Genomic DNA, 19,391 nt, shown 5'->3' with positions numbered 1-19,391 from the left:
TGCGTTGGATATACGTTTCACCCAACAAATCTCCCCCTCCAACACAAGTGACCACTACCGAGGAATCAACCATTAGTCTTATGAAATCACCAGTTGTTCACCCGAGTTAGTATCTGGTCCTCACTCCTCACCTTAACTTACTATCACGGCCAATGCAGCGTGTACGACTTAAACCCAGTCAATGATGTTAATCGACTCCGGAAAGAAATCTCTTGCTCTCCACCTTCCCTTGAGCAGGAATTTTACCTTTGCGTCCATCTACAACCTAGAAACAATTTACCTTCATTGCCTCTTCTGCAAACGAAACACGTGGTTTTTATTGTATATTTCTCCATACGGTATAAACCACGACGTAGCTCCTCCTTCATGAGCACCATAGAACCCTTAGTCACTTTCATAACTTCCCCCATGAGTTTTATACCCATAACTTTCGGAGTCCAACTGACGAAGTGAGATTAGATTCCACCGCAACTTCGGAGCATAGGCAACCTTCTCCAAAGTGTGCACTATCCCATCTGACAATTTAATTTTCACCACCCCAACACCAATGACATCACCTATTGAATTATCAACTAAACGTAATTTATTAGCCACGTCTTCTTGGAACTCATCAAAACTATCCTTTCGGGTGCATACATGGTTATTGACACAATCAGAATATAATATTCATTCTTCCTTGGAAGACACGTCGTTCACATCCGTGACCGATCATCGCGGGTAAGGAAACAACAACTACTTCCTTCACCGGAAACCAAGTTGGCGTCGACCTTGTTTTCTTCATTCTCGCATTTCTTAGGACATAACCGCCTAATATGTCCAAGGTCACCACGCTTGGAACGCTTCTACATCATTATTAGAAGCGTTCATGGATCGAGACATGCTATGCTTCGATTCACCCTCCATGTCAAACGATCGACCTCTCCCATCCCGAGCAACTGCAACTGTACCCGTATTGTCACTCAGTACCACACTTGTCCTTCTTCCTCGCATCAAAGGACAATAATGCTGCTCGTGCTCGCTCCATTGTGATGGTATCTTTTCTGCACAAAATAATATCCACATAAGTTTCATATGTTTCCCGGGAGAAAATTGAGGAGTAATAACGTCTTATCTTCCTCCTCACACTTTACCTTGATTTTATTTAACTCATCTAATAATCTATTGAACATATTTACATGCCAATTAAATTTGCATCCTCGTCCAACCTTAACCGATATAACTATCGCTTCAAAAGCAACTTGTTGGTCAAAATCTTCGCTATGTTTAGCTTCTCCAACCATTTTGGTGTCAACTAAGGTACAAGTCCAATATAATATATGAGAGAGAGAATTCAAACCCGTGACCTTTACACTGGATTAACTCGAGAATCCGACGTGAGCAAAACCCGTGCTTGATCTCCAAAACCCAATTCTGTGAACCCACGTGGGAAACAAAAACTCTTGAAAAGTGACTTTTCAATGCGTACTGACTTTCCGCAACTCCTCAGCCTCAATTACTACAAAACTTCCTAAAAATGAATCGCACATTGTTACATTAGACGAGTAACTAATTTAACCCAGAAAATGCGAAGCATAATGATACCGTTAGTATTGTCAATAATATTATTATTAATTGTAGGAGTTAATCAAGTTGATGGTGGAGGAGAATTCAAAGGAGATTATTCAAAGTTATCTGGAATTATAATACCAGGATTTGCATCTACACAATTGAGAGCTTGGTCTATTCTTGATTGCCCTTATTCTCCTCTTGATTTTAATCCCCTTGATTTAGTCTGGCTTGATACTACTAAGGTCCTTTTCTTATCTTTCTCACTCGTTCCGTCTTGCTCATTTGTTTACCTTCCTTTTAATCAAAGGTAAACAAATGGTTGAGAAGTTAATATTATGCATGTTTATTTTTATTTTGCCTTGGTACGGTAAACAAATGATTGAGACGTAGGAAGTAGTCTCATAGTGAGTGTGTGTATCATGATTATTTTGCTGGAGCTGATATTGTGCCATGGCCATATGACTGACTTATGGGTGGCCTGTAAGTTAAATTGTTACAATGCGTTTCGTTTTCAAGACTTGAGCTTGAATGGATATAGTTTAATGGGTTATTGTTGTCTTTTGTTAGCATAATGGGACGTTCCTTTTGGTCTTGCTTGATGGAGTGCTTATTTACGAGTCTATTTTGTGATATTTGTACCGGTTAGGCAAAATTATGATGCAGCCGTAGCAATTCTTATATTTTCCTAGCTAGCATTGTACCGTGGATTCAAGTAGTTGTCTACTCAGGGCTTGCTTAGGACGGATAATTGTCATCAGGATGATGGAAGGGGGAGAAAGGGGTGGGTGATAGGGTAACTTGTACTTCCAAATGGGGGTAATGCGTTAGCCTACGAGGGAGGTGGGTGCCTATGACTTTCGTTCTGGAATTATTATTGCCCTTTCTTTCTCATTTCCGCTGTTCGCTACCACCACTTTCCCCCGTTTTCTTCTTATTTGAGCTCTATTACTTCTTTACCAATCACCCTTATCCCTAGCAAGCTTAAATTATTGTGATCTCGTAATCTGTCTTATGATGTTTGCTGATGATATTGTGTTGATTGATGAGACAAAAGAGGGGGTGGAGAGAAAGTTGGAATTGTGGAGGCAGACTTTAGAGACCCGTGGGTTTAGGCTGAGCAGGAGTAAGACTGAGTATTTGAGGTGTCAGTTCACTAAGGTGGCGGGGTTGAGATCGACAGAGGCGGGGAGTATTATTTTCGATGGGAATGTTGTTGAGGGGTCGGATTTCTTCAGATATCTAAGATCTATTATTCAAAAAGATGGGGAGTTAGACGGAGATGTGGCTCACAAAATTAAAGCGGGATGGATGAAATGGAAGAGTGCATCAGGGTTTCTATGCGATAAAGATATGCCCCAAAGATTAAAGGGAAAATTCTATAGCACGGCAATTAGGCCCGCCTTACTTTACGGTTCCGAGTGTTGGGCGTGAAACATTGTCACATTCAAAAGATGAGTGTGGCGGAGATGCGCATGTTGAGGTGGATGTGCGGACATACAAGGAAAGATCGGTTAAGGAATGAGGTGATCAGGGAAAAGGTAAAAGTGGCGCCAATAGAGGACAAGATGATGGAAAACCGACTAAGATGGTTTGGCCATGTGAGAAGGAGACCTATGGACGCACCAGTTAGGAGGCTGGAGACTTGGAGAACAGAAAAGGTCCCTAGAGGTAGAGGAAGACCAAGACCGAGATAGACATGGTTGAGAGTGATAGAGCACGATATGAGATTTCTGGGGCTTGAGGAGAGTATGGTGACGGAGAGGGCACAATGGAGGAAAAGGATACATGTGGATTTTTAGTTTTGATGTTTTTTTTGACATATTTAGTGTTTTTTATTTAATTTAAAGAAATTAAATTATTATTTTCTTCTCTCCTTTATTACACTTTTTTACCAACCACTTTCTTATAGATTTTACTTGGTTCATTTCGGATCCTTAATTTTATTTCGGTTTTTAAAAATCGTTTAAATCTTTTCTCTCGATTTAAATTTTAAGTTTTTATAAAAGAAATCCGGAATTCGATTTTAAAACCCCTAAGTTTACCTTGACTTTCCATTACATTTTCGTCCTTCCTTTTTGTTTTTGTTTTTCCCTTTTTTATTCGCTTTTTGAGGCGTGCGCTCACCCATGGACGGTTCGAAAGGATGATTCATGTCAGCCGACCCTAAATCATTTTGGGATTAAGGCTCTGTTGTTGTTGTTGTTGTTGTTGTTGTTGTTGGTAATCTGTCTTATAGAAGTATTCAGTAGCAAGTTATTTTCAGAATTATTTTAGGTTTGTTCCTTTCTATGTTTATGAATTGTGTGCTCATAGGTACTAACTTTGTCACCGACAAATTTAACATCCTTAACTGTAACTAGCGGGGTTGAAAGATTTTAATTAGAGGGTTGATCTGATATTTTGATGTTCTTTGTTAGCTTCTTTCTGCTGTGAACTGTTGGCTCAAATGCATTATGCTAGACTCTTACAACCAGACAGACCACCCCGAATGCAAGTCAAGACCTGATAGTGGACTCTCTGCTATAACAGAACTCGATCCTGGTTACATAACAGGTATGCCGTCCTCATGTTCTTAAGATACTATTCTTTTTAATAATTTCTCTCTCTTTTTCCTCTCGTTTATACATGATGTTAAACTTGTATTCAAGAGAGCTGTGCATCTTGATGATGTAACAAGATAACCGCTGAAAGATAATTGGTCCCTGTCGTAGGCACAGCTTTTTCATGAATAAAGTTTTTGGACGTGAATTACTGATTGGCTAACACAATTTATCGTTTCTTATAAGCAATAAGATAGGCAATATAAAATCTAAAGTAATTTATGGGCTCAGTCAATTGAACATAACTACAAAAACACTGGTCTTCAGTTCTGAAATATGCTATATAGTTTCTAAGTATGCAGCGTTTTGAAGTTATCTTCATTTTCAGTCAATGATGTTGGTGTAGTATATTATGTATATATAGTTTATTGGGTGCATATTGGTGTACTCAGGTCCTCTCTCTTCTGTTTGGAAAGAATGGGTCAAGTGGTGCATTGAATTTGGTATAGAGGCCAACGCAATCATTGCTGTTCCTTATGATTGGAGATTATCACCTTCAAAACTTGAGGAACGAGATCTTTATTTCCACAAACTCAAGTTAGCATATTTCCCTCTATCTTTCTGCATACACCGTTTTGTGTTAGTAATTATTTTTCTTGTATGTATAGCCGTATAGGCCAATTTCGATGTTTCCTTCTTATTGTGTCCCTGTAGTGCAAATAGTATACACACGTGTATGTGTTATGTGTGATAATTAAGATGCAAATACCTGTTTTGGAACCAATCTTTTGCCCTACAAACTGTGTATCACTTTGCAGGGAGTAACTTCTAGCACATTCCTCTTTCATTTTCTTACTCGTTAGATTATAAACATGATCTATGATCCCATCTCTATTTATAAATGTGATCAGTTCATATGGGATTCAACCACGGCAACCGATTGAAATGCATGAGTTTTCGTTATGGGTTTATGGCTGACATACTTTACCATTTGTACGAATCTCAAAGTTGATCTATTTTTTTTACCGTGTTCTTTTAATTTTTCGTTCAGGCTGACTTTCGAAACTGCCCACAAACTTCGCGGGGGTCCCTCGGTCGTATTTGCTCATTCTCTTGGAAACAACGTTTTCCGATACTTTCTAGAGTGGTTGAAGCTTGAGATAGCTCCAAAAGAATATATGAATTGGCTGGATAAACACATTCATGCATATTTTGCCGTTGGTATGGTGACTTTAACCATTCATCTCTAAGCAGTTCTGGTCTCACGGTTGTGCACATATGTTACGTAAATGGTCTTTCTTCAGGAGCCCCACTTCTTGGTGCATCTGAAACTGTCAAAGCTACACTTTCTGGAAGCACCTCTGGCCTTCCAGTTTCCGAGGTTTGTTTCTCCTCCTGTTGTATTATCTATGTTTTTTTTGGTACACTGCTTTATTATATATGTAAACAGCTTATATATCCACATGTTGGCTCTACATTGTGTACAATTTGTTTCTCAAACTGCAATAGCCATTCACTTTTAGTTCTTAAAACTCGTCCTTTGTCCAGCTTAAGTTCAGAACTATTATACCCAAAATGTTAAATCCAAATCACACAGAAAATGTCTCATCTAGATCCACCGAGACAGCTAACATTAGCACAACTGCACAAATATCAAAGCAATTATCCTTTTGATCTTTCCTCCTAGTTAAAATCCAGAAATCTTATATAGGTGAGATCACGCATGGAGTTTGGGGGTACTCATTGTTCCACATATCAACCAATACATGGTGTAGTAGGCAATATAATGATTTTTTACATACCCGCACAATATTTTCCTGTAAGGACCTTTCAAAATTAGATAAATTTTGACCCCCATGGCTACTATTTGACCTAGTGATACGGATGCCCGAGGGTTTACCCTTTACGTAGACCTGACAAATGGGTCGTTCGGGCCGGGTCCGGGTCATGTCACTTCGGATCGGGCCATTTCTGTGTTAGCAATTTATCAGGGCACTTTCGGGTCGCATAAGATTGGGTCGCTTGGTTCATTTCGGGTCGGCTCTCTTCGGGTCATTTTCGGTCAACTTTATCGGGTTGAGTCAGTTTTGACGGGTCTACCTATACGCACCTGGTAAAAAGACAACGGCTATGGGTTCCCTTGTTATTCAAATAAATAAATAAAAATTACGGAAATTTTCCATGGTACCCCTTAATTTTGTCAGATTTCCCGTGGTATCCCTGCTTTTAAGAATCTGCCTATGATACCCTTGAGGTTCCATTTTTGTGCCCATGGTACCCCCATAATGTAACGACAGTTAAATGACCGTTAAATTTTGATGATGTGGCAATGAATTAGTAATTAAAAATTATTAATAAATATGAAATAAAAATGAAAAGCAGGGTTACCATGGGAAATATGACAAAATTAAGGGGTACCACGAGAAATTTCCGTAATTTTTAATTACTAATTTATTGTCACATCATCAAAACTTAACCTCCATTTAACGACCGTTACATTAGGGGGTACCATGGGCACAAAAAAGAAACCTCAAGGATACCATAGGCAGATTCTTAAAAACAGGAGTACCATGAGAAATCTGACAAAATTAAGGGGTACCATGGGAAATTTCCGTAAATTACTAATATGTAGGATCTTTATGTCAGACTCTTCGGCCAATGAAAAGTCACTCTTCTTGTCTTGCTTTTAAGGAATGTGGCTGGGGGTTTAAGGTTTTCCCACAACCTGACTCAAGATGCATATTGCCTAGTGCCAAAGGAAATAACTTGTGATTAAATGTTGAAGCTATTCTTCATCATGGCTACCCACGTGAGACTGTGCCATCAACTAGTACTGATAGCATCCCAGATGCGCGAGGGAGACTATTCTGTTCGTAAATACATTTTAAGAAATATTTTCATTCTTTTTCCTTCCCGTTATAAGCTTGTAAGATGCCCAAGCTTTTTTATGCTGACTAGTTTGATAATTTTATTATGTCCAATCCCTTTATGCCACTTTAAGTGGGATTCTCTTAAAAAAGCACGGGCGCAATGATAATAGTGTGTTTTTGCTGATAAACTGTTCCCAATTGCACTCTTACTTCACTGTGCTTATTACTACTGTTTAGGGAACCGCTCGTTTAATGTTCAATTCATTTGGATCAACGCTGTGGATGTTGCCATTTTCAAGATATTGTAGAGCGGATAACAAATACTCGAAGCATTTTTCTGAGAAAAGCAAAGAAACTTATCATGCATATGACTGCGAAGAAGAAGAGTTCAGGAGAAACTATTCCGGATGGCCTACAAATTTAATCAACATTGAAATTCCTTCTATTCGGAGTTAGACTTCTATTTCTTCACTTTGTCCAAGAAGGCCTTTAAGTGAGTACTGTACAAATTTAATTGAATTTGTTTGTGTATCATGTAATTAGGCACAGAGGCTTATCCATCTGTTTTGGACGTCATGGAGCCAAATGCCAGCATGGAATGTGGTTTTCCTACGCAGTTATCATTCTCTGCTCGGGAGATATCAGACGGAACTTTCTTTAAAGCAATAGAGGACTATGATCCAGATAGCAAAAGGCTTCAGTATCAGTTGCAAAAGTAAGATCTCTATCAGCCTTTTGTTACTGTGAATGTTATTGTGGTGCTGTTTTTTTGTTGCTGTTCATTTATGAAAACAAAGAATGGCGAGTATCATAAAGTTATGACCGATGCTGGAACCTACTATTTTCTTTTGTCTTTATAAAAGTTTTTCCAATTTTCCTTTTCGAGTTGAAAGGCTGATTTAACAGTTGTTTTTTTTATGATGTTAGTGATTAGGATTTAGATAATCCTTTACAAACTGTTAGGCTAAAAAAGGCTGTAACACTTTGGCAATTCTGGATTGTAAATTCTATTACCAAATTAGGATTAATTCATAATAACAGGAGAATGATATGAAATTATTAACCGTGAACTTTTTCCCCTTGGTAATGCCGTTATTGGATGAATGAAATCAAAGAATCAGGTTCTTTTGTTAAACATAAGAATCTAAAGAAAATGAAATAGGTGTGTTCATGTCAGAAGAGAGGTAATACAGTAGCACATTATATTGCTATGACGGTTGGGTACTCCAAATTTCAAACCAATAACGGTTAAACGGGTTAATTGAGCAATAGATAGCCGATACGGGCAAGCCAAAATATTAACTTAGGGTTCATATTCTATTTACAGAATCTGAAGAAAATGGGTAGTTGTTTACCTCATGTAGATTTCAACAATTTCATCCTTGGAATAACTGAGAATGAGGATGAAAATGATGTTATTTAGGGATTGAGGGTTATATTTCAGTATTTCACCTCGATCCAAGGGAATATGGTTAATTGAGAGCTAAGGTTGGATAAGAGGGAAAGTTGTAGGGACAACTTGGTTCGTTCATATATTAATTTTAGCTAGAAGTCACTTAAGGCCGGCATTCAGGTTAAATATGTCTCAAAAAGTAGGAATTTTGCAGGAAAAAAGGATATCAAAGGTATGATTTTGATAAAGTGGCATATAGAAGGTAGGAGTTGGTAACTTTTCTTAATTAGTAAGCTCTTTGTATAGTGAGCATATTTAAATGCTTTGGGGTCGGGTGACATGAATCATCCTTTAGAGCCGTCCTTGGGTCATCACGCGCCTCAAAATGCAAAGAGATAGAAAGAGAAACGTGAAAAGCAAATGAGAATTGAAACAGAAAAAACAAAAGTCAAGATAAACCTATAGGTATGAAAATCAAAAACTTGGTTTCTTTTATAAAAACAAATTTAAAATTTAGTTATAAAATACGAAGCATAAATTAGTAACAATAATTTTTAATGGAAGTAAAAATTAATGTTTGAGAAAATCTTAAAAGTAAACAAGCATGATTATCTAAGAAGTATTTAGGTAAAACGTTTGAGAAATCTCAAAAGTAAGCATATAATAATTTTACAAAATTTAAATAAAAAGAAAAGTAGTTTAAATGACAGCAGATACTAAAAAAAAAAAGTAAAAATCAATGCCATAATCCACATGTATCATTTCCCTCCATAGTACTCTTGCCATCACCATACACTCTTGGATCCAAAGGAATATATAAGAAAGATTTATTTTATTTGTAGCTCTAGTAGCATTGTAACGTATCTGACTCTTTGATTTTTATGCTTGTTGATTATTTGATAGTAATTATGTATTCTTTCAATTAAAATAACGTAGTTTCTGGCAACCAAAAAAAGGACTAAAACTAACTAATGAATCATTTCCAAGTTTATTGTGAATATGGAAAGGTGTAGCCAATGAATTGATAATTTTTACCTCCGGGTATTTTTTGTAGTTGAGAAAGGCAGCCCGAGGATTGTAATTCAACTTTATAGACTGAAGTTAGTATACCTTTCATTGCCTGTTGTTTCAGGTTATACCATGGTGATCCTGTTCTAAATCCACTTACTCCTTGGGACAGGCCACCTCTGAAAAATGTTTTCTGTATTTATGGAGTAGATTCAAAAACAGAGGTACATAACTTGTAAAGTTTGAGCCACTTTTGTTCTTTTAGTAATCTGTTTGTATTGAATTGGGGCATTTGGCGCACTTTGCATATTATGAAGTGTTATTAGGTAAAACTCAAATCTGTACGTAAGTTGCTTTTTTATTATCTTGTACATAATGCAGTGGATCACTATGAGTTGGGTGCCTCCCACCTAAGAGGCATAAGGGAAGAATATGCCTGCAGTAAGTCATATATAAAGTATCCTGTATAATTAAACTATTCATTTATAATAACTACTTCATGCAGTTGTAAAGATCTTGAATCCTGCATCCATGTTGGTGATTAATTTGGTCAACAAATAGACTAATAGTCTAGAGGGATTCCACAGTGATTTCAACAATCACATAAGGTTTTCAAAGCTAGTCATTCAATTTTTCCTTCTTCTTGGTCATTTGGCTAGTAAACAATCAATTGTACATCTTTTTATGAGATATAATATGACTTGTGTTAACCAAGTGCTGTGACTGCAGTGGAGCGTGGGTCACCCTCAAAGCATGCAATGGCATGAATTGCGAGGTCCCGGGGACGACTCCCTGCATGAGCAGTATGCGGTTATTGCACGGTGACCTTCGGGGTCTGTTAAAAGAGAGTACCGGCTTACCGTGCTGTCGCGTATCTCTCGGGGTTTGGTCTCTCAAAGGTGTATCGCCCTAGGCTGCTAATGAGAGATGTTCTTCGTTACCAAAAATATGACTTGTGTTGTACGGGAATAACTGGATGAATATGTTGGAAGATTTATAGTTTATTGGTATATTTCAAATGTTTGTCCCCTTTTGTTGTCAACCATCTACATATAGCTTATAAACATGTCTGGTGAATGACAGCTCTGGCATCTTGGCAATTGCAAAACAGGTTGGTTACTATTTTGCCCCCAGCGGAAAGCCTTATCCTGACAATTGGATCATAACTGATGTTATCTATGAGATTGAAGGATCCTTGTATTCGAGGTTAGTGACACATTCCTTTTCGTCTTGTCAGCTTATCTGGATCATATGTTTTGATATTTCAGCTTGGCACAATTTTTTTCAATGAATTCCTCAGTTTTGTTCCTTTCTTTGTGATTCTCCCCTTGTCATCGTGGACACTTTATATAGTATTTTCATATCCCTTGTAAGGATTCTACATTCAGACCAAAATTGATAAAGCGTCATTTGCTTACAGAGTTGCATCGAGGATAAAGTATATGGAGATCCTGGATACTCATTCGATGAGTGCAAATTAAGAAAATTTAATACGGCTAATAACTAGGAAGTCATTTAAGTGATAAGGAGTTCATCACCAAATAGTTAGTGCTGATAAGAAATTAGATTCCGAGTGAGGGGGTTGAATACTAAGGATGAGATGGATGCTATTTTATCAAGCAAGTTGACAAAGGAGTTTCCATTGGTCAATCAAGCTGAAATAAACATTCAAAAATGTCGTGCTTTTCTCTCTTAGCTTGTAAGGTCTACATATCTGTCGTAATATTATATGGTTAATGCTACTGTTTTCAAGGCCAGAAATTACTTCTGAAAAAAATAAGTGAACACCATATCAAGAATGTTTCTAGTACATATCTTTCTAAAAGGTTTCTATTGTTTGCCTTGCCATTCTGGTTGTGGCAGCTTACATTTTGTCCTATCTGGGGTACTGCACTTGTGTTATCCATGCTATGTTCTCTTATTCTGTAATTCCTTTTATTTTTCTGAACTATGTCTTTCTGTAGCTTTCACTTCTCTTCTGTCCAATTTTTTTTATGCTCTTTGCATGAATAATTTGTATTGTTAGAAGTAAAAGAAAGTGTTCTATGTAATTTCATTCATGTGAATAGGCGACTGCCTCTCCTTGTTGTAGTCGATCTCCAGCTTTAATAAATCCAAATGCATATAAGATATTTAAGAAAATTGCCAAGTACCAACTAGTAAATAACTAAATATGTTCGGTTCTAATGCAAAGTGAAGGATTTGAATCACAATAGCAATTCGTTTCACACCGACTTCCACCCAATTGCTTGCATAAATTTTCTCATGCTCTTCACCAATAGCAGCATTTTGATCACTATAGCTATTTGTTACTTCACTTTCACTTCTATAGCACTTAGTGAGGTAAATCTCATTATGATGTAGGTCGGGGAATCTTGTTGAAGGAAACCCAGGAGCAACAAGTGGAGACGAGACTGTATGACTCTGAAATGTTCTCCTTTTCTATTCCCAATTTCAAGTATATGCATGGTTAATCTTGTTTTAATGGTGGCATGTCCCCTTTTATTCTTTTAAGTCTTGGTGAATACTAACTCTTAGGATTTGTGATAGGTATCTTATCATTCCCTTTCTTGGTGCAAAAATTGGCTGGGATCTACTGTCAACATAACTAGGACTCCTCAGGTAGAAGCTCTTTAATTAGTTGCAGGCTAATTTTTTATCTGTTGCTGGTGTTGTTATTGTACAAGCTTATCTGAGAAGATTCAGAAACATTTGTTTGTTTGGTCGTTGGTAGAAAGAGAGTGCTGTGCAAGGCAGCCTAATACTTTGATTCATTTGCTAATAATTTGCCTTGACTTTGTATTATGTTTCGCTCTCCCTTTTGTTTTTCATTTTTCCCTTTTCTATTTTTTTTTTCCACATTTTGAGGTGTGCGTTCACCCATGGACGGTTCTAAAGGATGATTCATGTCAGCCGACCCCAATTCATTTTGGGATTAAGGCTCTGATGTTGTTGTTGTTGTTGTTGTATTTGCTAATAATTTGCGACAAAACCACGTCATGTATTAAGCTAATTAGTTAATTGAGTTACTTGTTGAGCTAAAGAAGAATCATAATTAGACTACATTTTTTTGCCCTGTTCAATTTTAAAGTGTAACCCAATGGTTCCAGAGCTCCTGCAAAAACGTAGATGTTTCCAGTTGACCCTTAACAGATGTCTACCGTGTCATGAGAAAAGCGCTTGGGACTTCAAGATTCATTTTGATTCAAGTCTTATGTATACCAAACGCAGAAGTCCTCTTAATTACCCCCATTTATCTAACCGTTACCAACATCACTTCCCTCATTTTCTCCTTTGTTTTAACCTTCATTACTGTCTTCACAATTACTTCCAATCCAAATAAACCATTGGGAATAGTATGATTATATTTGAACATTTCTTTTGAAAATTGTGTTTGAGAGCTATTGCACCCATCCACCTCATTTCATTATCAGCTCATTGACAAAGGCCCAATTGTGGAGGTTTTGTAACTCTTTTTTACCTGCATTAGTGCAACTGATGCCAGCACACTACGCACTGTCAATGGTTCCATTATAAGAGTCTGATTTCTCCGTTGGTGCTTCGTTGTTGTAGGCAGAGCATGATGGAACAGATGTACAGGTTGAGCTAAATGTAATTCACCAACATGGTGCTGACATTGTTCCTAACATGACAAAGTCATCCAAAGTTAAATACATAACATATTATGAAGATTCCGAGAGCATTCCTGGAAGGAGGACAGCTGTATGGGAGCTTGACAAATGTATGAAATCCCTGGTACAATGCTTTCATCATTTCATGTTCTAGAAAAGCAAGTACTTCTTAATCTCCCTTCCACTCCAATCGATTAGTAGCCTTAATTACAATTTTGTAGGTTTATTATGATCATCGATTCTTTATTCTTTGACTTTGGAATATGAGAGTATAAAGCAAAATGGCTCCCTAAACTATGTGCACTTCTGGTAATAGGAGCTGCCAGTTGGTAGAAGCAATTCATGACGTACTTTTCATTATCGGTCATCCGATAACAGCCTCTCCTAGCCCAACACTGGGGTATGGCTATGTACATTTGACAGAAGCCTATCATCCATCCCATTGGCAGGAGCCTTATAAGGCACTAGGGTCTAGGGACCTCTGGGGTAATGTTGTTGGTTATTATGATAATTGATTCTCATAGACTGAGCACAGCTTTTGCATGAAATTACTTGCAATTCAGCTATTTTTTTCATGTGCGCCTATACGTCTGAAATACTAAAGTTTAAATTCCTAAAGGTCTCATAGTTTAACAACTTAAAGTAACTTGCTTGGTTTTCCATCCAGAAACCAATACTTTGGACATTTCTGGGTAGTGATGAGAGTTTAGCCTAGTGTTCAAGACTTCAAGGTGAAGTCTTAGGCATCGTTTGGATGGAAGGATTTGGAGGAAAGGAAAACAGAGGGGGACAAAATCACTTGTTGGTTAGCAAGTTAGGTATGAGGAAGTGGGGGATCCATTCCTCCTCCAAGCTTAGTTAAAATCCCTCCAACATGGGATAGATTTGGAGAGGAAGTTCCGTTGCTCCAATCGCCTTCCCTTCCGTTTCCCCTCCCCTTCACTTTTCCTTCTCATTTTGTATCCAAGAAGTTGTTTAGAAAACAAGCCACTCATTCAAACCTCCTCCAATTGCCATTTTGTCTTATTCTCGCTGCCAAAGAAAAGTAACATACAGAGTAAACGAAAGCTTGAAGGTGTCTCAGCTGAATTGTTTGATATCCTCCTCCCCTTCTTTTTCCTGCCTTTGGACTTTGCATGGTAAATTGGACATAAATGATGGCATTTTGAATGTCTGAAGGTAAATTAAATGAAGCAAATTTGTCCATGTTCGCTATGCTTCTCGCACTAACTCAAATATTGTGAAATAAGAGTCCAGGCCTTGTCTTTGCTCAGAGTACAGCTGTACGTTTCTTTGTCTATCTAGAAAGCAGCATTACATGAGACTGTTCATAAGTTGACATTGTTGTCATGCAGTAAATCACAGGAATATGGTCAGGTCCCCAGTTGTAATGCGCGAGCTATGGCTTGAAATGTGGCATGATATTCATCCTGATGCAAAATTAAAGTTTGTCACCAAAGGTCTTTTTGTTTTCTTTGTCAAGCAAGTTTCTCAGGCACGCCGAGTATACTATCCTTAATTTGTATGTCCATTGACAACAGCCAAGCGAGGACCTTTAAGAGATGATGATTGTTACTGGGATTATGGAAAGGCTCGTTGTGCATGGCCTGAATATTGTGAATATAGGTATATTCCTGTCCTTTAGAGAGAACCTCTTCTTTTCTTGTTGAACTCTATGTTACTTTGACCCTTTACTTTGGGGTAATACCTGTGTCCAACACTACACTCAAAGATATGGGTTTGACGTTTGAACCTCAAAACTTCTACCCGAGACAAAAGAGGAGCAATGTAGAGGAGGAGTCTCTTGTATGAACACACTTTAGAATAATTTATGACGACTTTAAACTCGATGTGACTAAGATTTTCCGATTCCACTTTAAAACTTTTAAATATTTCTTACTTAATAATAAAACACTGTTTTTAAAGAGGCAACCCCGCCCATCCATATATGATCATTTAGGACAGAGTCCCTATGGTCGACACTTGTACTCGAGTCTGAGTTAAATCGGATGTGCTTGGATGATGAATGACTCTTTTTTCGAGTTTTACAGTCATTATACCCTTTTCTCTTCCACTTATAATGCAGATATGGTTTTGGCGACGTTCACCTAGGACAGAGCTGTAGAGTTAAAAATTCTTCAGAAGTTCTCCTTTTACATTATCTGTAGAATCCAGAAAGGTATTCCCTCAATTGTGACTTCAACTAAGTTCTACATTTTCCCTTCATTGTAGAACTTAAATGGGTTAATAACATAGTTGTACGCATACAACGGTTTCACGCAAGACTTTGTTGACAGGTTATGGTAAAGCCGAGTTAGCCGACTATGGCGAAATTTATAGTTATGATTTTTTTGGCAAATTCACACTTTCCCTTGCTGTGTCGTTCCACAACAACATGATTACAATTTTTTGCCAAATTACTTCTGAAATTCTTGAAAAGGTCCAAGTCTAAATCTCCATGGTCACGAATTACGATTATGTTGAAAGGACTGGAAGATACTTTGTTTTTCCTCCACCTGGGATTCAACTTTACCAATTTATCATAGTAAATCCCCTTTTTTTTCTGGATGAATGAAACAGTGAAATAGTTATCAGGAAAATGAACTGTTGTTGAACTGCATGGATAGCAGCTGGATTTTCTGGCAAGTAATAGTTGACAGTCATGGCAAACACAAGCTATCTTAGGAGGGTGGGTGATGGAAGTCGTCGGCTTGTGATTTAGAGGTGAGGGTGCCATTTTTCTGTACTTTGCTGAGCCAGCAAACTCTTTGGTGGCTACTTCGTTGAGGTTCATGTAAAAGGCTGAAGGAACTTAATTTCGTAGCAATACTTCGCTTGCCAATTTTGTGTAGTTGCTCTAGAGCTACAAACAGAACAATTATATGTGCATTCATTTTTGTTCAATAATTTCACTTAAAACTCGTCATATTTTTGACAATTGCAAAGATGTTCCTACAAATTAACTGTATGACTGCTCAGTCATACGGAGTATTGATTATTAGAACTAGGAAAAACAGTAAATGAAGAATCATTTATACCATAATTTTGCACATCCACATGCAAATTCATGAGAATTATTTATTCACCCATTTTTGTAATAATAACCAAACACCTGTTACTCTTATAGGAGCAGTTTGATAGATACTCGGTTCATTCATGTCATTTCCATAAATCTTTCTTAATAGTCTTCTAACATAGTTTTGGGTGTCAAAAGAGACGCAAAGCCAGTACGATATAGGGGAGAAAGAGATTCGAAATTCGAACTAGTAAGTCGTGACCTATTGTCCTGAACTCACGATACCTCAATCTCAATCATTAGGTTAAGATCGTACCAAAAAAAAAATCATTAGGTTAAGACATTTTCGGTAAAAGTCCTCTAACATAGTGTGAATGAATGTATAGATGTAAAAAAAACAATGGTAATTCCATTCTCTCTCTAAAAAACACACCCTTTTTCTCTCTCAAAAAACCCCCAAATAAAACCTAATTATTGTTGAGCCGCCGCCGCCGCCTCCTCCTTCCTCACTCAATCCTCCCATCGAATGTTAACCTTTCGCCGGAGATAGGACCATCACTGGGCCCATCTCCGGACCATCGCTGGGCCCATCTCCGGCGAACGACCGTCTCATTGTTTTTTTTTATCACTCTACATCATTTTTCCCATTTCTTTCGGACTTTTCGGCGGATCATTGGTGTTTTCATGTTCCGGGGCAGCTTTGGGTGTTAGTGGGTGGCGCTTGTGGTGGTTTGCTCGGTGGTCAGCCTTCTCCCCTTCGTTTTCGTTTATCTTTGTTTCGTTGGTCTTGCACGTGCCTCCGAGGTGTGTCCCCCGGTCCCTGGGCTTCTTTCCCCACCCTCGGTTTGGTGGTTTCCCAGGTTTGTTTCGGTTTTTTCGGTCTTTTGGGATGGGTTCTTCCCATCGGGCTTGGGTCTTGGTTCACTGTCGATCCCGCCCTGTCGTTCCCTCGTCCTGTCACCGTCTTTTCTTTTGGTCTCAACCCAGGAGTGATCCCCCCATTCCCCCCATTTCTGGTTTGGCTTTGGTTTTTTGTGTGTCCGTTTGTGTTGATGAGTATAGGTTGTATAGCTCATCCGTCCGCTTCACTTTTGCTCTTTGTGGGCGTGATTAGGGTCTGATTTGGTAATCCCCCCATTTCCCCCACCTATCGGTCCCTTTTCCTCTTCCACTTGTGTCGATCTGTGTTGTTCTTTGCTTGGCTTGTTTGCTTGGTTTACGGTGGTCCTGGGAGGTGATGCTTGGTGAAACGGGTTTCGTTGGAGTGTCTATGATCCTTTTGCGTGTTTTTTGCTTTCTGCCTGGGTCTTTGTTCATCTGTGTGGTTTCATGTAAGTGCTTTGGTGGTATTGTTGGGTTTTCGTTGGAGGTGCGCTGGTGGCCATCGTTGGAGGTTTTGTTTCTTTGGTGTTGCGGGTTGTTTTTTTGTCTGCCTCGGTTGTTGTTATGATTCTGTCTTGGTCTTGACTGGAGTGGAGTGGGTCTGTGGTGGAGTTGGGGTCCGTTTGAGGTGTGAACGGGTTGGTCTAAGTTGGGTTGGATGAGGTTGTTGGACCATGTGGTCATATGCTTATGTTTTGATAATGACAAGTATAAATATTATGTGCTTTAAATACTCTTGCTCGTAAAGGTTTGTTAAGTCCTTCACAGAATAGTCAAGTTACATACAAGCAGAGTTATAGCGAGATTACTATAACTTTGACAAGAACAAGTGAAGACTTACGAAACGATCTCAAGCAAGTATCATCTGATTTGTGAAGAATATCAAGCATTGATTAGAAGACATGATATAGAAGGCTTGGACTATATCATTGAAGAAATTCTTAATGCGTCAGTGGAACCGTAACAAGTTTCAAGCTGATGATCATTTAAGCAAAGACTTGATCAAGTCTATAAAGAAGCTCCAAGATGAAGAGCTTACGATCACGGAAGAGACTACCTACTATCGAAGATCTCCGGGAAGATTAGTTAGTATTAGGATGTCCATCAAGTAACGGTACTTAAAGAATGGTATTGGAAAGTTGAAGTTATAGCCGTTGACTATAACTTTACACTTGACAAGCTTGGGGTTATAGCTTGTGTGCTATAACTTTGGGCGTAATTAGTCGGCACGATTTTCACAAAATCTTATCTACGAATAAGTTTTTATAAAATACTTTTTATAAAACATTAGTATATATAATAGAGATAATATAAATATATTATTGGTCACTTAAATGAATTGTTTACGTTTCCTTATTGGTTAGTAAAGCGATGTTATAGTCGTCATGCTACCTAGGGTTTACGGAAACATTTGACCTAATCCACAATTGGGCCAAGTGAGTTTTGGACGACCTAGGGTTCTGCGCCGCCTAGGGTTTCGGCTCCTTGGGAACCGTGCCTCCTAGGGTTTCGGCCTTCTAGGGTTTTGTGCCTCTTATGGTTAACTCCTTGGACAAGTAAACTATCTTATCCTATATTCTAACAAGATAATTTATTATCTTGAAGAATATTTGTGATAGATTTATTTACTTAACAAGATTATCTTTTGATTTAATTAAGATTAAATAAGATTCTAGTTTATCTTATTTACTTAATTAAATTATCTTGTGGATTAAATAATATTAGAAAGATTTATTTCTTTCTTTCTAAGCCATGATCTACATGGCTAGATCTAGGGTTTTTCGACCAAACCCTAGTTCCTATCTCTACTATAAATACTCATGTTCGTTCTTCATTTCAAGATGACTTTTTTGAGAATCAAAATCCTTATGCAAACAATCTGTGTTTATTATTTTAAAGAGTTTTAAAATTGTTTTGTTTTGACAAACAAAAAGTCGTGCTTCATATTCTTATCATTCTTCAAGTTACGTTACGAGATAATAGTGTTTAGATTCGCCTCTTACTCGTTCAATTGTGTGAACTCTTAGAAGGGCAATCAAACTACTTTCTTAGTAACTTAAGATAGTGCAAACCGAATATCGAGTGATATTCAAGTTGAGTCATGATTAGAGTTAGTCATGCGAGTGGGTTGATAAATTTGTAATCCGGAGAAAGGTACTAAATTTATTAATCGAGAATAGTGGACGTAGGCTTCGACTTGTGAGGCTGAACCACTTCAAAATCCCGTGTGTCTCTTTCTCTCTTTCGTACGTTTTACTTTCGTGTTTTCCTTTACGTTTCGCTTACTCTGATTAATTGATTAGTTAAAGTTTAATCAATAAACTTTAAGTAATTAATTTTATAGTCATAGAAATAAAAAGTGGGCAATAGTTTTTCAAATACTCAATTCACCCCCCCCCCCCTCTTAAGTATTTGCCCTTGGATAGACTCTTCAATTGGTATCAGAGCCTCGTGCTCTTGATTGCCTAACCGCTAGAGTTAGATCCTTCTATCCTTTTACTT

The 19,391-nt window shown here is 37.9% G+C and overlaps 1 protein-coding gene across 3 annotated transcripts; it reads left to right on the top strand.

Annotated features, from left to right (window-relative positions):
- The first annotated feature begins 1,472 nt into the window (after window positions 1–1,472).
- LOC141603843 (phospholipid--sterol O-acyltransferase) lies at window positions 1,473–16,055 on the top strand. 3 transcript variants are annotated; one of them, XM_074422928.1, is made up of 16 exons: window positions 1,473–1,790; window positions 3,966–4,101; window positions 4,541–4,685; window positions 5,140–5,309; window positions 5,393–5,469; window positions 7,196–7,409; window positions 7,502–7,673; window positions 9,484–9,583; window positions 10,471–10,565; window positions 11,724–11,775; window positions 11,910–11,981; window positions 12,933–13,101; window positions 14,347–14,451; window positions 14,533–14,617; window positions 15,078–15,170; window positions 15,572–16,055. In XM_074422928.1, exons 1-15 carry the CDS (start codon window positions 1,563–1,565, stop codon window positions 15,157–15,159), a joined length of 1,902 nt encoding a protein of 633 aa, XP_074279029.1. In that variant the 5' UTR covers window positions 1,473–1,562; the 3' UTR covers window positions 15,160–15,170; window positions 15,572–16,055. The 3 variants fall into 3 exon arrangements, with proteins under 3 accessions (XP_074279029.1, XP_074279030.1, XP_074279031.1); XM_074422929.1 differs by lacking the exon at window positions 15,572–16,055 and adding an exon at window positions 15,289–15,313; XM_074422930.1 differs by lacking the exons at window positions 14,533–14,617; window positions 15,078–15,170; window positions 15,572–16,055 and having other exon boundaries at window positions 12,933–13,115; window positions 14,347–14,443.
- Window positions 16,056–19,391: the final 3,336 nt, after the last annotated feature.

The sequence above is a fragment of the Silene latifolia genome, chromosome 1, assembly GCF_048544455.1.
Source record: "Silene latifolia isolate original U9 population chromosome 1, ASM4854445v1, whole genome shotgun sequence".
Lineage (NCBI taxonomy): Eukaryota > Viridiplantae > Streptophyta > Magnoliopsida > Caryophyllales > Caryophyllaceae > Silene > Silene latifolia.
The sequence above is the reverse complement of the archived record's forward strand: the minus strand, read 5'-3'. Positions and strand labels throughout refer to the sequence as shown.

Excerpts from the sequence above, each read along its gene's own strand:
- LOC141603843 (XM_074422928.1), top strand. The coding sequence starts at position 1,563 with ATGCGAAGCATAATGATACCGTTAGTATTGTCAATAATATTATTATTA. Across the intron at positions 5,470-7,195 it reads CTGGCCTTCCAGTTTCCGAG|GGAACCGCTCGTTTAATGTT; the intron begins GTTTGTTTCTCC and ends ACTACTGTTTAG. Across the intron at positions 10,566-11,723 it reads GAAGGATCCTTGTATTCGAG|GTCGGGGAATCTTGTTGAAG; the intron begins GTTAGTGACACA and ends ATTATGATGTAG.